The sequence below is a fragment of the Loxodonta africana genome, chromosome 19 (assembly GCF_030014295.1).
Source record: "Loxodonta africana isolate mLoxAfr1 chromosome 19, mLoxAfr1.hap2, whole genome shotgun sequence".
In the NCBI taxonomy this organism is placed as follows: Eukaryota; Metazoa; Chordata; class Mammalia; order Proboscidea; family Elephantidae; genus Loxodonta; species Loxodonta africana.
Window position 1 is genome coordinate 48,651,543 of NC_087360.1, and position 26,746 is coordinate 48,678,288.

General features: G+C 41.3%; 1 protein-coding gene across 6 annotated transcripts in view; it reads right to left on the minus strand.

Moving 5' to 3' along the window:
- The window catches only part of DOCK5 (dedicator of cytokinesis 5), a 233,671-nt gene that overhangs the window by 152,632 nt on the left and 54,293 nt on the right, over positions 1–26,746 (minus strand). For 2 of the 6 annotated variants that reach the window (XM_010592365.3, XM_023550999.2), the window contains exon 3: positions 2,897–2,937. The exons of 3 other annotated variants lie outside the window; for them this stretch is intronic. In XM_010592365.3, the coding sequence (XP_010590667.1) occupies positions 2,897–2,937 (41 nt within the window). Of the gene's footprint in view, positions 1–2,896; positions 2,938–26,746 lie in introns of those variants that run through there. One more of the 6 variants, XM_064272668.1, reaches the window with a different exon arrangement.

A 26,746-nucleotide genomic window follows, 5' to 3' on the forward strand; every position in this document is an offset into this window, starting at 1 on the left:
GGAGGATACATTTTTGACTGACAGCCTATTTCTCAAGTTGGCTTTTCCTTTCTCAATGCAACCCACTCATGTGAGTAAAAATCAAACTAATGATTTTCTAGATATTGCCCTTATTCATACCTCCACACTCCACACCGCCAGGATCAATAGTTAGTTTCTGAAAAGCTCTTGGCTTCTTCGATTGCAAAACCACTAGTCCATTTTATTACCACTCTAAATGGCTAGGTCTGCTAATAAACGACACCAAAAATTCCCATTAAAACAACAGGCCTTTTCAGTAACTCTTCCCCTAACGACCAGCAAACAAAGCTGTCACATTAAAGGAACATTTTGAATGGGCTGGATCTCTTAATGAAGGGATGTCAAAAGGTGAGTATAATTCTTGACGACTGACTTTAAATTCCCTTTATTTTTCCTGGATCTCTTCAAGAAAGAAATTTCAGCTTCAAAATCAATAAGTAATGCCTGGCCCTTGTTTGTGTCATCATTTCAGTGAACTGCAAAGTTTTTCTTTAATTGTCAAGAACTAAGAGAAGCTGAAACAATTCTTCTAAAGGGTGAGGTTAAAAGAGAGGTTAAAAAAAAAAGTTAAAAACCATCCAGAACTTGTCATTTAGATTCTAGCAGGGCACCCCATCCATCCGCTTTTCAAAGCAGACCCAAGCGGTACTCCCTGGGTGGATTTTGATATATTAGGAAATCATAGAAACAAAGGTCTTCCTTCCATGCCGGAAAAGGATACTTAAATACTACAGACTCTCTAAAAGGGAAAATCTGTGGTCTGGTAACCTGTTTCAAAGTGACTGATATTTGTCATTTAAAAATCAAAAACTTTATTTGTTCCTTTCATTCAAATGATTTTGTCTGAGAGTGGTATTCTGTTCATTTTTAAAAATTCAGCTTTTTTAATTAAAGGACTGGGAATTATGTGACGTAAGTATTCTTGTTCTTTAATAAATTTAGAACTTCAAAGTTAACTCTAATCACCTTTGAGATAACTACCACTTCCATAACTATGAGTAAAATGAACATTGATAGGGCTAAGCCCAAACCAAGAAGCAGGAGTGGCCATATTCCAGGTACTCTAAAAGAAAATCCTTTCGTCTCCACTGGGGAAGTTGATATTTGCTTTAAAAGCAAATACACCTTCATGTGGTAGATTATTAAATTGTGAAAGTTAACAAAGTGTACGTGCACACACATACATATGCAAATATTAAGTGTCATTTAAGATATAACAATATGGAAAGCTTGTGGCTTTTAACGGCCTACACCCTATACAGGGTCCCTGGGTGGTGCAATAGTTAACACACTTGACGGCTGAGAAGTTGGTGGGAGTCTACCCAGAAGTACCTCTGAAGAAAGGCCTGGGGATCTACTTCTGAAAAAAAATCAGCCACTGAAAATCCTATGGAGCACAGTTCTACTCTGACACACATGGGGTCACCATGAGTTGAAGTGGACTCCACAACAACTGGTTTGGTTTGGTTATTAAAAAAAAAAAAAAAAAGTCCCTTGAACACACACGGGATTGCCATGAATCAAAATGGACTAAACAGAAACTAGATTGTTTGTTTTTTAGCCTGTAGGAGGAGTCCCTGAGGATGTAAACTGTTAACACCCTAGGCTGCTAAAGAAAAGGCTGGAGGTTCAAGTCCATCCAGAGGTGCCTGGGAAGAAAGGCCTGGGGATCCACTTCCCAAAGAGCAGCTATGGAAAATCCTATAGGGCAGAGTTCTACTCTGACACACATGGGGTCACCATGAGTCAGGGTCGACTCACCAGAAATGGTGCTTTTCTGGGCCCTACATTCCTTTGAATGGTGTGTGTCCAACATCAGCACATGTGTGTGCAAGGATTACTTCTACCTTATGCTATTTTTGAAGAATAAAAACTGTAGGCTTTTTTATTCATCTCTTGATAAATTCTACAAATTTTCTCTTATCCTTTTCCTAATTCTCTATTTGCCGTGTGAACGCACTGTGAAATAATAAGGCCCTATCAACTTGGCTTTTTCAAAAGAAAGTGCTGACATGCTCTGCTGCCCCTGGCTGCAGTGTCAAAGGAAAAGAGCTGACCTGGCTGAAATAAGCTGAGGTGGGTATTAAGATACTTAATAGATTTTCTTTAGCTTGATGATTTTTTTGATGATTAGTAGCTCTGGCACTGGGAAAAGAACCCCCTAGAGTTCAGTATTTTTTCAAACCCTTTGACTATGACTAATAGTAAGAAATGCATTTTCATGGCAACCTGGTACTGTACAGATATCCATAAAAATATATACCTGAAACAAAAGTGTCATGAAGCAATACTTACCATATGGGTCCACTTTGTCTTCTACACTTTCAGTTTTATATTTGGTTATAACCAAATATGTATTTATATGTTGGTTATAACCCACTAGGATGATTCCATGATGTATTATTGTGGTTGTGAGGCTCAAGTTTGAAAACCACCACTCTGGTTTATCCATATTACAGTGAAGGAAAGAATCAAAAGGAAATGGGAGATCCTTTAGTTCTTGGATTTTAGCACTGGAACTAAAGGATAAAAGGACACACACGGGTCCTTCACTGAAACAGAGATCTACCCATGGCAACACCAGCTTAACCTGAGGCACAGGGAGGAAGAGGGTGGCAGAGGCCCGGCCTAGTGCCCAAGTTCACCTCTGGCCTTGATCCTCGAATTGGCTGGTGAGAAAGATGATGGATAAAATTGGCACTATTTTACTTGAGCACTGAGGTCAGAGAATTTGTTTTAAAATCTAAAGGACATGCATCAAAGAGAAAACAAACTAAGTCTAGAGACAGCAGAGAGCAGATAACGAGATCAGATAACACAATACAAAACTAATAGGCATTTCAAATTAATTAAAAATCTGAATGATAGACCATACCTTTTTAGATTTATTTTGGAGGGTGTATCCTCTGTACCAACCTGTCAAGGTATAAGAAAACATAAAAGCCTTTATGTAATCCAGGCTAATACAAAGATATTAGCAACACACTTCCTCATTTTCTGTTAAGCAATACTATAATGGAACCCAAGAGACAATTAGCAAATAATATATTAGAATATGAACATTTTGGTTTATTACAGAATAAAAATCTGGATCTATTTTAGAGCTTTGTTCTCTCAATAACTACAGAATTTAAAACTCTCCTAGAATCAGACTCATCTCTATCCCTTTGGAGAAAGGACAGAACAAAAAACTAGGCAGAATGCAGTCCGACCTCTTAATACTGTAATACATTGCAGTCACTCAGTGCACGCTTTTGCATGAGTGAACTTGGACTTTCATCCAATACATACTCTACAAATCACTTTAGACTATTATTTTTAAATAATTTATATGTGTTCTCTCTACCTTCTGAGTTCCCAGGATAAAAACCACTGTTATGGAACAATTTTAAATTGGAGCAACAAATCTAACACACACAAATATTTGCACCCAAAAAGCACTGTGTCCAAAATACACAAAGAACTCTGAAAACAAACAGCCCAATTACAAAATGCACAAAAGATCTGAGCAGACACCTCACCAAAAAAGAGACAGATGATAAACACATGAGAAGATGCTCAATATCACAACATCATGTGTCATTACCTAAATAAATAAATAAATAAAACCAAAACCCAACCCCATTGCTGATGAGTCGATTTTGACTCATAGCGACCCTATAAGACGGAGTAGAAGTGCCCCACAGGGTTCCCAAGGAGTGGCTGGTAGACTCAAATTGCCAACCTTCTGGTTAGCAGCCTGAGCTCTTAACCAGTGTGCCACCAGGGCTCCCATATGTCATTAGGGAACTGCAGATTAAAATAACAATGAGATGCCACTCTATACCTATTAAACACACACACACACACACACAAAACCAGGTGCTGTCAAATCAATTCCACCTTACGGTTAAAATTAACGGTTAGAACAGCTAAAATCCAAAACACTGAAAATACCAAATGTTAGTGAAGATGTGGAGCAACAGGAATTCTCATTCACTGCTGGTAAGAATGCAAAAAGGTACGGCTAAGATGCATAAATTGGTCTCAACCTACCCGGAGCAAAGGCGAATGAAGAACACCAAAGACATATGGTAAGGATGAGCCCAAGAGACAGAAAAGGCCACACAAACCAGAGGCTCCATCAGCCTGAGACCAGAAGAACTAGATGGTCCCTGGCTAACATGGATCACTGCCCTGACAGGCAACACAACAGAGAATTCCTGATGGAACAGAAGAAAGGTGGGATGGAGATCTCAAATTCTTGTAAGAAGCCCAGACTTAATGGTCTGACTGAGACCGGAGGGACCCTGACGGTCATGGTCCCTGGACCCTTTGTTAGCCCAAGACTGGAACCATTCCCGAAGCCAACTCTACAGATGGGGACTGGCCTGGACTATAAGATAGACAATGATGCTGGTGAGGTATGAGCTTCTTGGCTCAAGTAGACACTTGAGACCATGTGCGCAACTCCTGTCTGGCGGCGAGTTAAGAAGGAAGAGGGGGACAGAAGCTGGTTGAACGGACACGGGGAAAACAGGGTGGAGAGGAGGAATGTGCTTTCATTAAGGGGAGAGCAGCTAGGAGTACACAGCAAGGTGTGTATAACTTTTTGTATGAGAGACTGACTTGATTTGTAAACTTTCACCTAAAGCACAATTAAAAAAAAAAAAAAAAGTATGGCCATTTTGGAAGCCAGTTTTGAAGTTTTGTATAAAGCTAAGCACAGGCTTACCATTTGTTCCAACAATTACACTCCTAGGCATTTAACCAAATGAGTTGAATATGTATGTCCATATAAAAACTTGTACGTGAATGTTTATAGCAGCTTTATTCATAATTGCCAAAAACTGGTAGCAATCAAGATGTCCTTCAATAGGTAGGTGGATAAACAAACTGTGGTACATCTAGGCAATGGAGTATTATTCAATGATAACAATAAATGAGCTGTCAAGCCACGAGAAAACATGGAGGAATCTAAAGTGAACATTGCTAAGTTAAAGAAGCCAGTGTAAAAAAGCTAATGCTATATGAGTCTAGAAGCCCTGCTGGTGCAATGGCTAAGACCTCTTCTGCAACCAAAAGCCCTCTGGGGCAGTTCTACTCTGTCCTATAAGGTCGCAATGAGTCGGAATCAACTCAACGGCAATGGGTTTTATATGAGTCTAACTACATAGCATTCTGGAAAAAGCAAAACCAGAGACAATAAAAAGATGAGTAGCTGCCACCAGTTCAGGGGAAGGACAGAGGGATGAATAGGTAGAACACGGGATTTGAGGGCAGTGAAACTATTCTGTATGATACTTTGATGGCACACGCATGACATTATGCATCTGTCAAAACCCATAGGACTGTACAACATAAGAATGAGCCCTAATGTAAACTATGGACTTTAGTTAATAATATGTCGCTACTGGTTCGTCAATGGTAATAAATGTAACACATAAATACAAAATGTTAATAAGAGAAACTGTGTGTGGGGGAGGAGGGGCATATGGGGAGTTAACTCTACTTTCTGCCCAATTTTTCTGTAAACCTAAAGTTGCTCTAAAAAAATAATCTATTTAAAAAGCAAGCAAGCAAATAAACAACATTTTAAGCAGTTCTGGCTAATGCTATATGCCCTCCCTCCAAAAAAAAATTTATGTGTTTGCTTAATAAAGCTTTAACTTCTTTCAAAAAAATTCCAATAAAGGCATACAGCTATGGATATTTTCCCCCAGTCTATCTTGTAGTAGGAATATACAATTTGATCTATTCATAAACATATTTTATATCAGATATTTATTGACCATCTATATAGGTAATAACGTTCCTTATTCTCTTGCCCTCGATTAAGGCATCGATGTGGTCACTTTGTTAAGTAAACACTGTTGTAAGTGGTATGCCTGTGTCTGCCAACGCCCCCCTCACCAAAAAAAAACCATGTTGCCATTGAGTGGATTCCAACTCATAGCAATCCTATGTGTTACAGAGTAGAACTGCTCCATAGGGTTTTCTTGGCTGTAATCTTTATGGAGGCAGATTGCCAGGCCTTTCTTCTGCGGCACTGCTGGAGGGGTTCAAATTGCCAACATTTAGGGTAGCAGTGGACTGCAAATAATTTGCACCATATATATATAAAAATATATATATAGTGAGCGCTATTTACATATGTATATATATAGTGAGTAGATGTAAGCTGTACTTAAAACTTTAGGCATCTGACAGTAGGGTCCTAGAACTCTCTGGTAATTTTTAAAAAACGAGTATCATCCAGAAAAGAGGCACGCAATCTATTTTGTATGTGTCACAAGTAGAGAATTAAATTCACATTCCTTGGTCATGAATTCAATAACATTTTAGCAAATTTTAAACTGCTCACGGCATTCAAAAATTTAAAGGATTTTGGTATTTCTTACAGGGAGAACTGGAGTATTATGGTATGGAATTACTACAGACTTGCATCAAGACACATGGTTGAGAAAAAGATATTTGAACAGAAGGCACTGCCCCCAATATAGGACGTCAGCGCACAAGGAATCCAGGCGTAAGAAAACACCAAGCTAAGCGTTTCTTTCCAAGTCTCAAAGACTTGGTTCAGCTAAAACACGAAAATGTCTTAAACTTCTTCATGGATTGGGAGTGACTCCTGGGATGGAGAGCAAAAGGGTATTGGAGAAACAATACTTCAGTCTCTTCCAAGCAGTTTTCATCTTTCTACACCCTAGGAAGTCAACCAAAAAACCCAAACCCGTTGTTGTTGAGTTGATTCTGACTCATAGCAACCATACAGGACAGAGTAGAACTGCCCCGTATGGTTTCCAAGAAGCCGCTGGTAGATTCCAACTGCCAGCCTTTTGGTTGGCAGCAGTAGCTCTTAACCACTGCGCCACCAGGGCTCCCTAGGAAGTCAAGATGTCACAATATGGGCTTTGCTCCACTTTCAAGGACAATTTATCTGTATTTTGTAAGCAGAATTTTGCACAGCCATTCATCACAAAATTATGCTTCCTAACCCTATCATTTCTGAAAAGAAATTTTACTACCTAAGTCTTCTCTAGAATTACGGTATGTGTATAACCTCTATCTAAAGGCACAAAATGACCATGCTGAATTTGAAAAAGTGAACGTTCACTTTCCTTGGTATCATGTAATTAGAGAATATTGTTGATCTCTGTTTGTTTTTAAAAATCATACACAGTCAGTGCTCCATAAATTCAAGTGCTAATAATACCAAGGGATGATAGTAATACTTCACATGAGCATGTTTGCTGTGAGGATTTCATAAATTCAATCATTACCACATTATAAATCTGGGCTATAATACAGGCAAGAACAAAAACTTCTAATTATTCCCAAATATTCAAAGCAAGATAATAATGATAAGCACCGTACGCTATTAGGCTTCTGAATACATGATCACGCAAAGGGGCAGGGAACGATACATCAACAAATAGCCATCATCAATGGGTAGTGTGATTTGGCTGGACTCTCAGTTGCTTTAAAAAATTACTGTTATTAAAATGAAGTGAACGGTAAGAGAATGGTGAGTGATGCTGAGAACTTTCCAGGGGGCTACTGTTACATTTAGGTGAAATGACAGCTTAAAAAAGTTCATAGCAACCACGGTGAACACCAAAGGTTATTTATTCCGTGTTGGTCTACCATTAAAGAAACCAATAATTTCTGCTTTCCTGAGACCTTCCCAATTCTTTGATAAAACTCTGTTCCCTCAGATTTGAAAATATCAGAGAGTTCTTAATTCCACCATCTAAACTGTTTACTTTCTCTGGTTTCTTAGATAATTTACATCAGTCAAGACTATCACCTACTCCATTTTACCTCACTTACCCACTGGCTACTCACTCTGGCTCTGATCTGAGAGACCCCCTTACTCAAATCTTTTCATCGCTATATGAAGTCATTCAATGAATATATACTAAGCACTAGTCTAGGCACCAAATAGTGGAGAACAAGAGTTACTGTGAAGATTGCATGCTTAAAACCCACACACACATAAATAAGATGATATAAGATAATGGCAGTGCTAAGATGAAGAATTCAAACACAGTAACACGACAGAGAATGACTGGTAACATGCGCATTACTCTAGATAAGTTGATCGAGGAAAGGTCACTCTGAGAAGCTAAAAAGAACCAACCGTGTAAAGATCTGGGGAAAGAAACTTCCAGACTTAAACAAATCAAGTGAGAAAGCCCTAAGGCAAGAGTAAGCGAGTACAAAGACAGAAAGGAAATGTGTTTGCCAGAGCTCAGTGACAGAAAGAGAGAAGGTTAAGAAGGGTAAAAGCAAGATAAAAGATGGTTAGAGGGAGGCATGGTTTTCAACCCTGGCTGCCCATTAAGATGCACCCAGGGAACTTTGAAAAATATTGATACCTGGACCACATTCTCAAACATTCTGAATGAAATGGCCTGGGGTAGGGTCCAGGTTTTGGTTTCTAAAAAGTCCCCCTGGTGATTCTAATGTGCAGCCAGGAGTGATTATCAGAAATAAAGATGTTATAAGCCATGGGGGAATTTGGGTCTTATTCTAACTACAATGGGAGGCCTTTGCTGTTGTTGTTAGCTGCCCCATACACGATGGAACAAAACTTTCTGCTCCACTCCCATGTTTGGTTGTGGACTGGTCCATTGCGATCCGCAGCGTTTTCACCGTCTGACTCTCAGGAGCAGATTGCCAGGCCGTCCTGCCTAGTTCGTCTTAGTCTGGAAGCTCCGCTGAAACCTGTTCAGCGACATGGTAACACACAAGCCTCCAATGACAGATGAGTGGTGGCTGCGCATGAGCTACCTCAGCTGGGAAGTGAACTGGGGTCTACAGGCGAGTATTAGAGCGCTGAACCACCAGTTCAGGTTTTACCCAGTATAATGTGAAGCCATTGGAGGGTTTAAATGGCATCATTCCTTATACTTTTAAAGGATCATGCTGGCTGCTACACTGAGAATGGATTATGCGAGGTAAGACATAGGAGAAAGAGAAATACCAGCGAGGAGACTAACAGAGGCAGTGAAAATGTAAAGAAATGAAAAGATTTAGGATGTGTTTTGAATCAATAGGACCTGCTCATGATTTGGCTAGAAATAACCATGAATAAGGCTGTTATGGATTGAACTGTGCCCCTTAAAAATATGCGTAAGAATCCTAACCCCTATACCTGTGGATGTAATCTAACGTAATGTAATCGCCTTCTATAATGTGATCTAAAGTATGTAATCTGTCAGTTGAGGTCATACCAGTGTAAGGTGGATCCTAAATCTAATCACTTCTGAGTTACAGAAAGAGCAGCAAACGCGCAGAGAAAGCAAGCACACACCAGAGAAGACAGACGCTATTTGAGGATCGCGAAAGAACCAAGGAACACACAGGCTACCAACAAGGGAGGAATCAACGAGGTCAAGATCCTGATTTGGGCTTTTAGCCTCTAGAACTGTGATGACATAAATTTCTGTTCTTTAAAGCCACCCACTTGTAGTATTTCTGTTACAGCGTCATTAGGAAACTAAGATAAGGGGGAAGACAAATATTTAAGGACGTTTAAATCTTGGGTTGAAGCAAACGAGTGGGCAGAATGATACAAGAACAAAAAAAGGGAAAAATTTGTGTGAAACAAAAAACTCAGTTGTGCCTCTGTCTTTGGTTACTGAAGACAGCCCTAGGCAATTTGCAAGTAATCAAGGTGTCTTCATTATCTAAAACTGCCACGTAATACTTGAAAATGTGTGCACATGAGTGGGTGCTACACAGACCACACCTGGTCGGCTAACCTCAGGAAAGGAGGAGAGCATGACTCAATCAACTGTGCATATTTAATTACTCGATCAATCATGACTATGCAATGAGGCCCCAATTATGACTATGCAATGAAGCCTGACCACAGAAGTAGCTGAGGCTTCCTGGATTGGTGAGACCATCTGCTCTTGGGAGGGCAGTGAGTCCCTGGGAACAATGAAAGGGCATCAAGACCCTTCCCAGATGTCCCCCTATGTGTCTCTTTGTATCCTTTCTGATTGTAATAAATCAGTACCTATAAGTACAGGTACTATTCATGAATTCTGTGAGTCTTTCAGGAAATTAATAAACTCACAGGAACAGTGAGATCCAGCAGGGGCTGTGTCTATTTGACAGTCTGAAAGGCTGTGTCCTTTTAACTTGCGTGCTCTGACCTAACTCAGGGTGGCTGGGATCAGAGAAGGGGTTAGTTGGTCTGAAGTGGAGGGAATCATGCAGATTTCTGAGCTTGTGGCTGATGCCAGGTGACCTGGCCCCAGGCAGCTAGGAATGAGAGTACCACTCAGAGAGGCTGGTGATGAGGATGGAGAAGTGCGAAGGTGAGGACTGGATCCATTTGCAGGAGGGAACTGGATTCATGCTGATTCTTAGCGTGCAGTTAGCGATGAAGGTGGAATTTGCCCACTATACCCCTTCCTTAGTTTAGTGCAATTAGGAAATGAAGACAAAATCAAAAGATGTATCTTGGCCCTTCCACTTTCCTTCCTAAGTAACTCATCCCTGAAACTATTAGGTAGGTCAGAACAATGCAGCCATTTACAATAGGGGGAGGAGGGAGGCGGGCAGAGGGAAGATAGTTACAAAGAGGGGTAGACAGCATGGTGTATTAGACACCTAGAGAATAAGGTGAACATCTAAATGGGGGCAGAGAGCAGCATCGGGTATCACAGCCAGAGCAGAGTGAGGAGCGTGTCCATGCGGGAAGGGTTGGCACTGAAGATGGGATGCTAGGTGCATACCGGGGAAGTGATCAAGTAAGTAAATATAATAAGCATTCTGGAAGCCAGGTTTCTTACTACTACAGAATGGAGTCACAAACACTGAAAGGGGAAAAAACTAGGATTAACCCTGTGACACTGCGTCAGAATTGAAGTTATTCATGTGATACTTACATAAAGTTGAATAACAGGCAAAACTAATCCATGATGATCTAAATCAGAACAGTAGTTGTTTACCAGGGACGGAAATTGTCTGGAAGAAGGCACTATGGAATGTTCTAGGGTTAGGGAAATGTTCTATGTCTTGATTGGATTGTTAGTACACGCAGGAGTGGATTAATCAGAAAGCAAGGTACTCACAGGCTTACATTAAGCAAAGTACACACAGGCTTACTTCTGTTTACATACTAGTCTGTAGTGCACAGTTCCACCTGTTGAAATTATGCACAACAGTTTAGTAAGTATGTACAAGTAAGCCTGTGCACACCTTGCTTATTGGGTAATCTGTCCCCAAGTACACGGGGTGTAATCATTTGATAAAATTCATTGAATTGTATACCTAACATGAGTGCATTTTGAGCACAATTCAAGGTAAATTTTACTGCAATTTAAAAAAAACTGAAAATTTACATCATCAAATGAATATTTTTCTACACAATAACCACCTTGAAGAAGCGCAGAATTAAATGATAACATTGCTCAATTATTACTGTTTTTGCTTGAAATTACCTCTGAAATCAGTTTGTCAAGCATGAAAAATCATACAACTACTTCTCCCTTATTTTACTTTGTAGTGTATCTCCTCAAAGGCACCAGTCATTCCAATTACTCACTGTGCTCTAAAAGTGGTTCTGAATGAGTTTTGCTATATCCACAAATTCAATCACACATTAAAGATTCATTTATTCATTCAACAAACATTCCTAGATGCCAGGAGAGCAAGACACACGATGTCTCCATCCTCCTAAATCTTACTTTAATACTGGAAAGAAAAAAACAGACATTTAAACCCATAAGCAAATAAACAATATCATATAGGGCTAAAAGTTAATGAAGGAATGAAAAAGGGTGATGTGGGGGTGGGGACCATTTTAGAAACAGATTGGAAATTCTCTCTGAGGAGGTACATTTGAGCTGAGGCTTTACATTGCTAATGTGACCATTTATTATACATAAAAACGCTTATTGAACACTAGTGAACGAGACACTGTCTTCAAGGAGGAAGGAAATAGATGCGTAAACAAATAATTATTAGATACAAAAGGGCTTTTGATGGTAACGCTTGGAGATACCACACACAAAGGAAAGACTTATGAATATGCTAAAGCCTTGGGAAGCAATTTCTAAGGGAGGCTCAAGATTTTCTGAACAATGACAATAACATTTAGATAAGTAAGTAGTGGAGAATTTTCTCCTCATTTCAGTCACAAGATAAATGTGTTTCCTCACCCAACACATACATCGAAAACAACAAATAAATAAATAAAATTATTTTTAACCTTCCAGGAATTAAAGGCAAGAAATAGATAGGGAGCTGCTGTGGACATGCACCCATGTTGCTTTTATGTGTGGGGGGGAGGGGGGTTGGAAGTATCCACAGAGGAGGAGCAGGTGCTAAAGCTTGTTGTTTTTCTTTAAGAGACACTGGTCTGGTAGCTTGCTGGGTAAAACAGTTAACCAGGCCAAGGTCACAGGTTCATCCCCTGTGAGTTAGGTAAACCTGTCAGGTTTCCATGCCCGTAGCCTGCCCTCCTATCCCCGTGAGTGCCCCTTAAATAGATGCCTGTGGTCCCTAAGGAGAAGCCAGGAGCAGAAATGGCTGGGTGCTCAAACTGCCCAGTCTGAAATTTCCCCTTACAAAGACTCCGCATCTTTGAGCTCAGGCAGCACACGCACTGCCTTCTAGAGCCTCGGGCTTCATGACGTTCACATGCCAAATGTACTGACCGTCTCATTTGGGCTTTGGAAAAAAAGTTCAAAGGCAGGAAGTCAAAGGATGCAAAGATGGTAAATATGATTTTGCTCTTTTTCATAACAAAGAAATTTCTTTTCATTGTTCTGTCTTTTTTGTGACACAAAAAAATTTTTTTTTCTTAGTTTAATTTTGTCCCTTTGAGATAAACCCCCAAAAAGCCAAACCTGTTGTCAAGTCAAGTCGATTCTGACTCACAGCAACCCTATAGGACAGAGGAGAACTGGCCCACAGGGTTTCCAGGGAGGGGCTGGTGGGTTCAAACTGTCAACCTTTTGGTTAGCAGCTGAGTTCTTAACTGCTGTGCCACCAGGGCTCCCCCTTTGAAATAGGCTGGTGGTAAATGTTAAAAGTTGGAATTTCACAACCACTGCAATTGAAATCCAATACCTTTACTTAAAACAAGGTAAACACCCTTTATCACCACTTTTATTCAACATTGTGCTTGGAAGTCCTAGCCAGAGCAATTAGGCTACATAAAGAAATAAAGGGCATCCAGACTGGCAAGGAAGAAGTAAAAGTATCTCCATTTGCAGATGACATGATCTTATACACAGAAAACTACTGAAACTAATAGAAGAGTTCAGCAGAGTCTCGGGATGCAATATAAACATAAAAAAATCAGTTGGATTCCTCTACACCAACAAAAAGAACATCGAAGGAGAAATCACCAAATCAATGCCATTTACAGAAGCCAGCAAGAAAATAAAATACTTAGGAATAAATCTTACCAGAGATGTAAAAGACTTATACAAAGAAAACTACAGTACACTTCTATAAGAAACCAAAAGAGACTTACATAAAGTGGAAGAACATACCTTGCTCGTGGATAGGAAGACTTAACATTGTGAAAATGTCTATTCTACCAAAAGCTATCTATACGTTTAATGCAATTCCGATCCAAATCCCAATGACATTCTTTAATGAGATGGAGAAACAAATCACCCACTTCATATGAAAGGGAAAGAGGCCCCAGATAAATGAAGCATTACTGAAAAAGAAGAATAAAGTGGGAGGCCTCACACTACCTGACTTTAGAACCTATTATACTGCCACAGTACTCAAAACAGCCTGGTACTGGTACAACAACAGATACATGGACCAATGGAATAGAATTGAGAATCCAGACATAAATCCATGCACATATGAGCAGTTGATATTTGACAAAGGCCCCAAAACAGTTAAATGGGGAAAAAGAGTCTTTTTAACAAATGGTGCTGGCATAACTGGATATCCATCTGCAAAAAAAGGAAACAAGACCCATACCTCGCTCCATGCACAAAAACTAACTCAAAATGGACCAAAGACCTAAATATAGAATCTAAAACGATAAAGATCATGGAAGAAAAAATAGGGACAACGTTAGGAGCCCTAATACAGTATACAAAACATTATAAAAAATGCAGAAGAAAAACTAGGTAACTGGGAACTCCTAAAAATCAAACACCTGTGCTCATCCAAAGACTTCACCAAAAGAGTAAAAAGACTACCTATAGACTGGGAAAAAGTTTTTAGCTACGACATTTCTTATCAGTGCCTGATCTCTAAAATCTACATGATACTACAAAAACTCAACTGCAAAAGGACAAATAACCCAATTAAAAAATGGGCAAAAGGTATGAATAGACACTTCACTAAAGAAGACATTCAGGTAGCTAACAGATATATGAGAAAATGTTCACGATCATTAACCATTAAAGAAATGCAGATCAAAATTACAATGAGATTTCATCCCACTCCAACAAGGCTGGCATTAATCCAAAAAACACAAAAGAATAAATGCTGGAGAGGCTGTGGAGAGACTGGAACACTTCTATACTGCTGGTGGGAATGCCAAATGGCACAACCACTTTGGAAATCGATTTGGCGCTTCCTGGTTTTAAAAAGTTAGAAATAGAACTACCATACGATCCAGCAATCCCACTCCTTGGAATATATCCTAGAGAAATAAGAGCCTTTACATGAACAGATATACACACACCCATATTTACTGCAGCACTGTTTACAATAGCAAAAACATGGAAGCAACCAAGGTGCCCATCAATGGATGAATGGATAAATTATGGTATATTCACACAATGGAATACTATGCATCGATAAAGAACATTGAGGAATCTGTGAAACATTTCATAACATGGAGGAACCTGGAAGGCATTATACTGAGTGAAATGAGTCAGTTGCAAAAGGACAAATATTGTATAAGACCACTATTATAAGATCTTGAGAAATAGTATAAACTGAGAAGAACACATACCTTTGTGGTTACGAGGGGGGGAGGGAGGGAGGGTGGGAGAGGGTTTTTTATTGATTAGTTAGTAGATAAGAACTGCTTCAGGTGAAGGGAAAGACAACACTCAATACATGGAAGGTCAGCTCAATTGGACTGGACCAAAAGCAAAGAAGTTTCCGGGATAAAATGAATGCTTCAAAGGTCAGCAGAGCAAGGGCGGGGGTTTGGGGACCACGGTTTAAGGGGACTTCTAAGTCAATTGGCAAAATAATTCTATTATGAAAACATTCTGCATCCCACTTTGAAATGTGGCATCTGGAGTCTTAAATGCTAACAAGCGGCCATCTAAGATGCATCAATTGGTCTCAACCCACCTGGAGCAAAGGAGAATGAAGAACACCAAGGTCACACGATAACTAAGAGCCCAAGAGACAGAAAGGGCCACATGAACCAGAGACCTACATCATCCTGAGACCAGAAGAACTAGTTGGTGCCCGGCCACAATCGATGACTGCCCTGACAGGGAGCACAACAGAGAACCCCTGAGGGAGCAGGAGATCAGTGGGATGCAGACCCCAAATTCTCACAAAAAGACCATACTTAATGGTCTGACTGAGACTAGAGGAATCCCGGCGGTCATGGTCCCCACACCTTCTGTTGGCCCAGGACAGGAACCATTCCCGAAGACAACTCATCAGACATGGAAGGGACTGGACAGTGGGTAGGAGAGAGATGCTGACGAAGAGTGAGCTATTTGTATCAAGTGGACACTTGAGACTGTGTTGGCATCTCCTGTCTGGAGTGGGGATGGGAGGATAGAGAGAGTTGGAAGCTGGCAAAATTATCACGAAAGGAGAAACTGGAAGGGCTGACTCATTAGGGGGAGAGCAAGTGGGAGTATGGAGTAAGGTGTATATAGACTTATATATGACCGTCTGACTTGATTTGTAAACGTTCACTTGAAGCTCGATAAAAGTTAAAAAAAAAAAAAAAAGAGCTTGAGAAACAGTTTAAACTGAGAAGAAAACATTCTTTTGTGGTTATGAGAGGGGGGACAGAGGGAGGGTGGGAGAGGGGGATTCACTCATCAGATAGTAGGTAAGAACTACTTTAGGTAAAGGGAAAGGCAGCACACAATACACGGGAGGTCAGCACAATTGGACTAAACCAAAAGCAAAGAAGTTCCCTGAATGAACTGAATGCTTCGAAGGCCAGCGTGGCAGGGGCAGGGGTCTGGGGACCATGGTTTCAGGGCACATCTAAGCCAACTGGCATAATAAAATCTATTAGAAAAACATTCTGCATCCCATTTCAAAGAGTGGCGTCTGGGGTCTTAAGCGCTAGCAAGCAGCCATCTAAGATGCATCAATTGGTCTCAACCCACCTGGAGCAAAGGAGAATGAAGAACACCAAGGACACAAGGCGATTACAAGCCCAAGAGACAGAAAGGGCCACATGAAACAGAGACTACATCATCCTGACACCGGAAGAACTAGATTGTGCCCGGCTACAAGTGATGACTGCCCTGACAGGGAACACATCAGAGAACCCCTGAGGGAGCAAGACAGCAGTGGGATGCAGACCCCAAATTCTCATAAGACCAGACTTAATGGTCTGACTGAGACTGGAAAGACACCGGTGGTCATGGTCCCCAGACCTTCTGTTGGCCCAGGACAGGAACCATTCCCAAAGCCAACTCTTCAGACATGGACTGGACTGGACAGTGTGTTGGAGAGGGATGCTGGTGAGGAGTGAGCTTCTTGGATCAGGTGGACACTTGAGACTATGTTGGCATCTCCTGCCTGGAGGGGAGATGAAAGGGTGGAGGGGTTAGAAGCTGGCGAAATGGACACGAAAAGAGAGAGTGGAGGGAAAGAGCGGACTGTCTCGTTAGGGGGAGAGTAATTGGGAGTGTGCAGCAAGGTGTATATGGGTTTTTGTGTGAGACTGACTTGATTTGTAAACCTTCACTTAAAGCACAATAAAAATTATATAAAAAAAAAAAAGACAGAGAAAGAGGAAACATAGGCAAGAAACAGAAAAGGACTTGTCCAAAGTTAACCACCAACTTACTCTCTAACCTGGGGGTTCAAACACAGGTCTCCTACCTCCCAGCTCCTCGCTCTTTCCCTATTCAAGCTGCCTCCACCGCCATGTAGAAGGGGGAATAAATGGGGTCCATTCTGTCTGCATAAACAGGGTCCTTTCTCTCTGTATAAAACACATATGCACATGCATACTACGTAAATGTAAAAGAAAAAGATGTGGTTTCTTTCTTTATTTATTTTAATGAACAAGAAAGGGGTCTGTCCTTTGCAGTGCCTGCCACATACTACCAGTTAGTTATCAGTCACCAGGTGCTGTAAAGTCCATGCCGATTCATGGTGACCTTACATGTGTCAGAGTAGAACTGCCCTCGATAGGAATTCCAATGGCTGATTTTTAGGAAGTAGATCACCAGGTCTTTTTTCTGGGGCCCCTCTGAGTGGACTTGAACCTCCAGTTTTTCAGTTGGTAGCCAAACGCATTAACTGTTTGCCCCACCCAAAAACTCCTGACACATAGTTGGCACCCAATAAATTTTTCATGAATAAGTTAATGAGAAAGAGAAGGTCCGTCCCCTTCATGTACAGAATAGACCGACGCAAGGGTCACAGAATAAAACCTGCACCTGTACAATGTGATCTGGCTGCAAGGTCTGAGTGAACTTTCTTCATTCTCCCTGAGATCTCATGCCCAGAGAGCAAAGTTGGGCAGGGCTAGAGAAACCTGCCCAGGTGGCTAGAATGTCCAGAAAAGAGACACTGCTCTTTGTGAGGAGAACTTGTCTGAAAATCAATAGGCATTGTGGGACTCCATTTCCTCAAATGTTCATTTAAAGTAATTAAGGCTTTGATCTCTTAAATTTCCTTCCATAAAACATTCTTTCATATTGTTTTGTTTCCTTACCTCGTAAAATCTAACTCCATAGCTAAAAATGCCAAGAAGGTTTCTTCTGGTTGCCTACAATAGACGGTGACATTGGAAACTTCTATTTTCAACCAGCAAATACCTCCTTGGAGAAGCAGAAGGATGAGGTCCAGGGTGATAGTGGGGGAGGAGCAGGTCCAAATCAGCCTACAGATGGAGTGGTGACAGATCCAAGTGTTCCACTGCAAAGCTAGGACAATGGCTGTCTTGAGCCTTCGCAGACACCTCAAAGCTCAGTCAGAGCAGGGAAATAGAAATTCCTCTAGTCTGATCAACATCATCACTTTTGGTTTGCCAAACCCCATAAACCCATTGCTGTCAAGTCTATTCCGACTTATAGTGACCCTATGGGACAGAGCAGAACTGCCCCATAGGGTTTCTAAGGCTGTAATTTACAGAAGCAGACTGCCACATCTTTCTCCCGTGCAACTGGTGGGTTTGAACCACCGACCTTTTAGTTAGCAGCTGAGTGCTTAACCACTGAACTACCAGGGCCCTTGGCTTGCCAATTCCCCTTATATTTTTTGGATGTTGCTTTTTTTTTTTTTTTTAAAGCAGCTAGTCCTTGCCAAAGGAGCCCTGGTGACTCAACAGTTAAGCATTTGGCTGCTAATGGAAAGGTTGGCAGTTGGAACTCACGAGTGGGTCTGCAAGAGAAAAGACCTAGTGATCTGGTCCCATAAAGATTACAGCCTAGGAAACCCTATGCGGAAGTTCCACTCTGTCCTACAGGGTCTCTATGAGTAGGAATAGACTTGAAGGCACACAACAACAACAGTCCTTGCTAGAAACTCTTATTTCCCTCCTAAGTGATGCATATTTCTCTAACTTAGTTAACTAGTTCAAGAAAGCTGAAATGGTACAATGCAGCATATGGTTTTATCAGTAGTAGTGTTGTTATTTGTCTTAAGCTGGGTTCTCTAGAGAAGCAAAACCAGTGAAGTGTATAAATGTACATAGAGAGAGACTTGTATCAAGGCGCAGCTCGTACGATTGTAGAGGCTGGAACGTCCCAAGTCCGTGGATCCGGATAGAGTCCTCTCCCAATTCACACAGCCACCAGAAGCCAGCGAAGCCATGATTGGCAGGTCGGTGGAGAGCAGGCCTCCCGCTCACAGGCTATGAAGGTTGACGAATCTCAAGATTGGCAAGCAAGACCTCAAGGTTTCTCCTAATTCACGTAGCTGCAGGGGCTGGCAAACCCAAGATCAGCAGGTCAGCGAGCAGGGGTCTTGCACGCAGGCTGTGAAGATAGATGAATCCCAAGATCGACAGGTAAGCTGCTAGCTGAAGTCCCAAGAATCGGAGGTCAGATGACAAGAGATAGCTGTTGGATCCACAACAGGCCAAAAACCTTGGCAAGGCGAGCAGAAAGGAAGTAGCCAGTTGAGGGTGGAGAGATGAACACTGAGGGGGCAGTGAGCCACCACAGGCCCCAACACCACCAGTACCACTCAACAGATTCCATCATGGGGCTGATCAGATCACATATCAAATTTCAACAGGGAAGTGATCACAACATTATACAACTGCCAAAACACTGAGAACCATGGCCCAGCCAAGTTGACACACAATCTTAACCATCACAGTCCAGCCCTCGTCAACCTGGCGCCTGTACACATCTCCCCAAACCGTAATCTCTGAATAAACACAATTACAAAGTCATACTTGCACCTAACATGATACAACTAACACATGTAAAACTGAAAACACACTAGCCTCGTTTACATCTTTATAACTGAAGAAAACAAAAATACCTGATGCACACATACAAAGCAGAAATATTCATAACAACTACAGGTAGCATTCTTAGCTCCCAGGTCAATGGAATCAGTGATGTGTCTCCAGGTGGGAGCATTCATCCCTTTGAAACTAAGACCTCTAGACGTGCAGAGCATAAGGTCACAGGGACAGGAAACAAAAATCTTGCGAGTGCATCACTAAGGGTAATAGTGAGTGGTGCCATGCCCATTTCCACCCCTCAATTCCTGGACCCATGAATTCTGGCTATGGGAGAAACAGCACCATATATTGGATGCTGGTTTAGAGCATATACAGCCTTCGGGAGTCCACTGCCCCAAACCTACAAGGTATTTCCACCTGGCTGGCACCATAATTGTGTCTTTAGGAGGCCATTCTGTCATTCTATCAAGCCAGATGCTTCAGGATGATGGGAAACATGGTAAGACCAGTGAATTCCATGAGCATGGGCCCGCTACCGCACTTTATTTGCTGTGAAGTGAATCCCTTGATCAGAGGCAATGCTGTATGGGATACCATGACAGTGGATATGCATTCTATAAGTCCACAGGTAGTAGTTTGGGCACGCAGGTAAGGCAAATCCATATCTAGAGTAAGTGTCTATTCCAGTAAGGACAAAACGCTGTCCTTTCCATGATGGAAGTGGTCCAATGTAATCAACTTGCCACCAGGTTGCTGGCTGATCATCTCAAGGGATGGTGTCATGTCGGGGACTCAGTGTTGGTCTCTGCTGCTGGCAGACTGGGCACTCAGCAGTGGCTGTAGCCAAGTCAGCCTTGGTGAGTGGAAGTCCACGTTGCTGGGCCCATGTATAACCTCCATCCCTGCCACCATGGCCACTTTGTTCATAAGCCCATTAAGCAACGGCAGGAGTAGCTGGGGAAAGAGGATGAATGGTTTTCACAGGACACATCATCCTAACCACTTGATTGTTAAAATCATCCTCTGCTGAGGTCACCCTTTGGTGAGCATTCACATGAGACACAAATATCTTCACTTCTTTGGCCCATTCAGAGAGGTCTATCCACTTACCTCTTCCCCATAAATCCTTGTCTCCAATTTCCAATCAAGTTCCTTCCAAGTCCCTGACCATCCAGCCAAACCACTGGCCACATCCTACGAATCAGTAACAATCACACATCTGGCCGTTTCTCCTTCCAAGCAAAGTGAACAACCAGATGTACTCCTCGAAGTTCTGCCCATTGAGAGGATTTCCCTTCACCAATGTCCTTCAGGGAGGTCCTAGAAAGGGGGCTGTAGTGCTGCCACTGTCCACTTTCGAGTGGTGCCTGCATATTGTGCAGGACATCTGGACAGTGTGCCCAATACCTAGAGTATGGAGGGCAAGGCCGTTGTATAAATTGTCTCAGAGAACAGAGGATTATTTTTCAAAGCCTTGAGAGCTAATACAATGTATTCTGCTGACTTGGTTGGTGCCTGTTACCCCTTCTTTTCCTCCAGTTTCTCCCATTTGTAATGGAAATATCTAGCTTGTGCCTGATCTGCCATTGTACCTTTGGAAGCAGATAACTTGTATTCTAGATTTCACAGATGAAGGGGAATTTTTGGATTTTAGACTTAAAGTTAGAACTTTTGCTATGATATGAAGGGGTGAATATGTTTTGCATGTTGCAACAATGTGATTTTTTTAAGGTCATGGATTGAATTGTGTCCCCCCATTGTGCCCTATAGGGTCACTATGAGTTGGATTCGGCTTGATGGCAATGAGTTTGGTCTTGGGGTTTTATGCTAGACACCAATGCTATGAGGCTTCAAGGAATAAAAAGTCCCAATCCCTGATTTCGAGGAACCTATAAATTACAAGCAGAAAAGAATGGACAACAGAAGATGGGGGAGGGCATGAACTTGCATGCCTAGCTTATCAAAAAAACCCTGGAAATTCAGTGCAGGCTGCTTTGGATGAAACCACCTAAGCTCCCTGGGAAAGAACACCGAGATTAAAGAGGAGAGACAAAGGGGGGAATGGAGGCCCCAGGAAAACAAGAAAATCATTTTGTGCAAAAGGTGTTGGAAATATGTGTGTCCTGGCTGAGCACACTAGTCACGTGAAGTGAGAACTGCATGCCAATTTAATGGCAACCAGCACTTCCCTGAGACACTTTCTCCTGGCTGGGTCACTGAAACTTGTTTCAAGTTCCTTAACGAAATGTATTCTAAAACTCAATGGCCAAGGCTATATTCTGGAGTTGAAAAGCTAACCACAGGCCCCATCTTTGAGGACCCAGGCAATCAGGGGTGAGGAGATACTATTAGAGGTGAAGCCCAGTCGTGGTGATGGCCTTAAGAGCCCTGATGGCTAAGATCAGAAGCAAGAGCACAGATATGAAATATATTCCTATTTACAGGCTGAATTACATATGTGGGTGAGGCAAGGTAGAACTGAAGTTCTCATGTGCTTATAAGACCCATCTGCAGTTCGCAAGTTTTTTAAGCAGGTATTTTCTGTTCCAAGGATGCTTCCTATTGAATGATTGCCTCTGTGGGCTGAATAAGATGGGGGCACTTTGCCACATGGGCTTTTAAAGGTTATAAATTATTCCTAAATTACTATGAACAAAGCAGAGGCATACATTTAATCTTCTTTCTCCTATTTGTACACGAGAAAAATATCTTATTTCTATTTGCCCTCAATTAATTTTGAAATTCCCTTTAAGATATTCTCCTTATACTAATCCTTAACTGAATCTTACCCAGCCCGCACAATGGCTTAATGTGTTGTATTTCATAATGGGGACAAGACATTTTTGATAAGGTTACATACCAAGGAATTTTCTTTAATTATTGAAGTAAAATTCACATAACATAAAAATAATCACTTTAAACTGTATAAATCAGTAGCATTTAGTATTGTCACAAAATGTACAACTACCATGTTTATCTACTTCTAAACATTCTCATCACCCCAAAAAGAAACCCCCTACCCATTAAGCAGTCATTCCCCTTTGTACCTCCCCCTGGCAAACATTAATCTGTTTTCTGTCTCTATGTGTGATAACTGGAACAATACAGGATGTGGCCTTTTCCCACCAAGTAATTTTAACGGTCCAACAATCAGAGGTATGAAGACAGCCATGAGTGGGCTTGTATGTGCATGAAATGGAAGGACCATGTCCTACCACTCTGCTCCCTCCTCAATTCCTTGTTTCCACTAAGATCCCTTAGAGACCAAAGCTTGTGAGATATCAAAAGCTCACAGACAAATTTCTCCAGAGCATTCCCAAATGCACATCTGCTTTCACACTGAGTTTATCGCCTTAGGTTCATGAGCAGATGCCCAAATGGGCCAATTAATTACCGCTTCATGGAGTAGTAAGTGAACGACGGGGTGACACCCAGGAAAGGGTTCTGATCCCCACCCTAGAAGAATTCACATACGCCCACACCTTAATAACATATTCAAATGTATCTCAAAAGGAGAAACAGGAGAAAACATTCTCTTTTTAACACAATTAAATCTGAGGTGACACTTTTCATTGGCCCAAATTTTAATTAGTTTTTCTTGTAAACACACTCCTAATGCCACACACATCTTTTTAAAAACACATCTCAGGGACATATGTCCCCTGTAGTAGAGCTGACACACTGTATTTAAGGTTAAGGTCAAACAGATGTGGGAAGTGACCAAGCATACTCAACAAAATGCCACACAGCCTAATATGCTTTCAAGGCCAACGCCAAAACGTGCGCATGCAGTACTTGTCATAAAATCCAAGCTGTCGGGCTCACTGCCGTTTAAATTTTTAAAAGGTGGTTATATTTCTTCAACTAGAACATGGTAAAAGAATAGATTTTGAATTACGGTGAACTTTCCATTATCTTAAATGAAAGTTATAAATATATTTAATACCCCATTTCAGCTTATACCCAGTAAATTTTTACATGTGCTATTAATAACAGATTTTTAAAAATCAATTTTTTATTTTGTTTCTTACTTGTCTTGTGACCATTTGGCATGGCTGACCAAATATAGAAGGAAACAAATAGAAAGGAGGAATAATAAAGAGATTTTAAGGCCGTGGAGTTGATAAACTGTCATATAACATAGTAGAATGTGACAATCTATCTTCTCGAATCATGAATTTCCAAAACATTACATAAGACCTTAGTATAACCACATGGTCCAATGCAGGGGCCCTGTTACTGCATCCCAGAAAGATGCTTAGTAGGCTTCTGCTTGAAAAATTCTTCAAATGTTCTCTATTCCTTTCTTAACCCTCTCTTAGAAAGTTCTGTTAGTCATGGAGCCAAAATTCAGCATCATGTAATTTCATCTACCTGTCATAGCACTAAGGAGTCCTGGTGGCACAGTGGTTAAGCACTTGGTTTCTAACCAAAAAGTTAGCAGTTCAAACTCACCAGCCACGCCACAGAAGAAAGATGTGGCAGTCTGCTTCTGCAAAGATCCCAGCTATGGAGTCGTACTACTCTGTCCTATGGGGCTGCTATGGGTCGGAGCTAACTTGATGGCAATTGGTTTGGTTTGGTTTTTGGTCATGACACTACCCTCTTTACCTACTCAAAGAGACCTGCTTTATAAAGAGACTCAAAACATGTATAGCTCAAGTCATAGTCCAATTCTGTTCCTTTACATATTTCAAGGGAGTGGATTTCTGAGCTAAGGTGCATTTTAAAACTGGCCTCATTCTATATGAACAAAAATAACACAGCTATGTTGGGGACCTCCCGTACAAATGCTTCTTTTCATTTCTTTTGATTTTTCAGTGCTGCCCATTTCCTTTCCTGTCTAATCATTTTGTGCTATCCTCTGGCTCTTTACAAGCTGAAGTGAAGTAATATAAAACTCTGTGCTGGGCCTGCCTCTGTAGAGCTCAGAATACCTTTGAGACGTTATCTCATTTTGTTAGTTCCAACAGGGGCCAAGTGTGTTGTGTTCACTCCCAGAAATCACTAACACCACCTGCTTCTCTCTTGAGCTTGGGAGTGCCTTGGGAGGCAGAAAAGTTGACCAATGGGTATGAATCAAACACAGGAAACCAGTACTCACTGGAGGAATCACAGACCTGGGCAGGAAACTACTCGTGACTGGATTCTGGTTAACCCCAGGAGAGGGGAGCTCCAAGGTAGCCAGGATGCTGAAACCTTACATTTATAAGGCACTACACATTTTTCAAAGCACTTTCACTTAATCACTTTTGATTCAAAGAGTAATCCAATTTTAGATGAAACGACCATGACGCAAAGAGAGTTTCAGTGCCTTGCCCAGGGACAGTTAACATAGATATGGACAAGACGGCTAATCAAGAGTAACCCTTCTTCTTTGCCCACCTCTGGTCTCTGCAATATTACCCTTTTATCTCCAAACCACTTGTAAGTATCTGCATTTTCTTGTTTACCTACTCTTTTTGCTTTCTGTGGTCTGTCCCTCAAATGTAAAATGTAAAACCCTGTGAGAACAGGTACTGCCTGTTTCATCACTCCTAGCTCCTAGAACCCCAGCCCCTAGAACATCTCTTGTGCTCAATCAAGGCACGGACACATAGTAGGTCCACCCAAAGCCAAACCCAATGCTGTCATACTCAGCAAATAATGTTGAATGAATAAATGACCAGAACAGGAATCTCTAGGTGTCAGTGGCCTTTCCTCCATGCCCATGGATCTGGGGTGGGAAAGAACACTCAGGATGGAGAACAGTTGTCTTGTTGCCAAATCCCTTGTGTGATTAAAGAAGCAAAGACATGGCAATGACTACAGGCAGGCCAGTGCCAAAGACAAAGAAAGGCAAGGAAACTGGTATCGGTTCTTAAGGATTTTTATTCCCTGAGAAAGTCTCTGGAGGTAAATAAGTCTCGGGAATTTACAAAGGATGAGCAGTATATAGCCTCTCAGTAAAGTCTATTCTCCTTCCCTCATCTTTTAGTTAACAAATGAAGTTCAGGGACAAGGTCACACAAAGAAGCAAGTGATAAGGGACATGTGACGTAAGTTCTCTCATTTGGGCTGTGGTCTCCTGTTTTGGAGCCAAAGGTCAAGCAATCAGTCTTGTATTTCCTCAAAAAGCAAAGCCCAGAGTTACCACACAAAAAAAAACCAAACCCATTCTGTAGGGCCCAGCAATTCTATCCCCAAGTAAAATACCCAAGAGAAGTGAAAACATATGTCTACACAAAAACTTGTACATAATGTTTATAGCAGCACTATTCATAATACCTGAGAAGTGGTAACAATCCAAATGTCCACCAACTGATGAATGGATAAACAATTCCTTTTGATTGCCAAATAATATTCCATTGTTATATCCATACAATGGAATATTATTTGGCAATAAAAAGAAATGAGGTACTGATGCATGCTACAACATGGATAAACTCTGAAAACATTATGCTAAGTGAAAAAAGCCAGTCACAAAGTACTACATATTGTATGATTCTGTTTATATGAAACGTACTGAATAGGCAAATCCATAAAGACAGAAAATAGATTGGTGTTTGCCTAATGGGAAGTTGAGGGGGAGATGGGAAATAAATGCAAATGGATATGAGGGTGATGAAAACGTTCTGAGAGTAGATAGTTTTAACGATGGTTGCACAACTCTGTGAAGAGTACATTTAGGGAAAAATATTAGATTGAACGCTTTAGATGGGTGACTATATGGTATGTGAATTATATCTCAGTAAAACTGCTATTTAAGAAAAAAGGTCAAGCGATAACCAAATCCTTCTGCAGAGGGCAGGGAAACGTTGGAGCCCCCTGTATCACTCTCATGGACAGGGGAAGTAGTCTTGTTTATAATATCCTGGGGTTTTGTGGAAGTGATTCCACTCCTCACACACTTTATTCTTTAAACACGCTTGCCTTGCTCCAACAAACTGGCTTCAGTATCCTCTTTTATCTTGACTCATTCAACAGTAGGTGCTTTTGTTGAGCACCTACTGTATGCCAGGAGCTACGCTGGACATGGGCCATGTGGATGAAAGAAGAGCAGGCTTTGCCTTCAAGGAGCTATTACTCTAGGAAATTATTCATTCAACAAAAGGACAGGAAACAGAAAAGGGAGAGTCCTAAGTAGTAATCTATTGTGAGTTGTGGGCAGAAAAGATT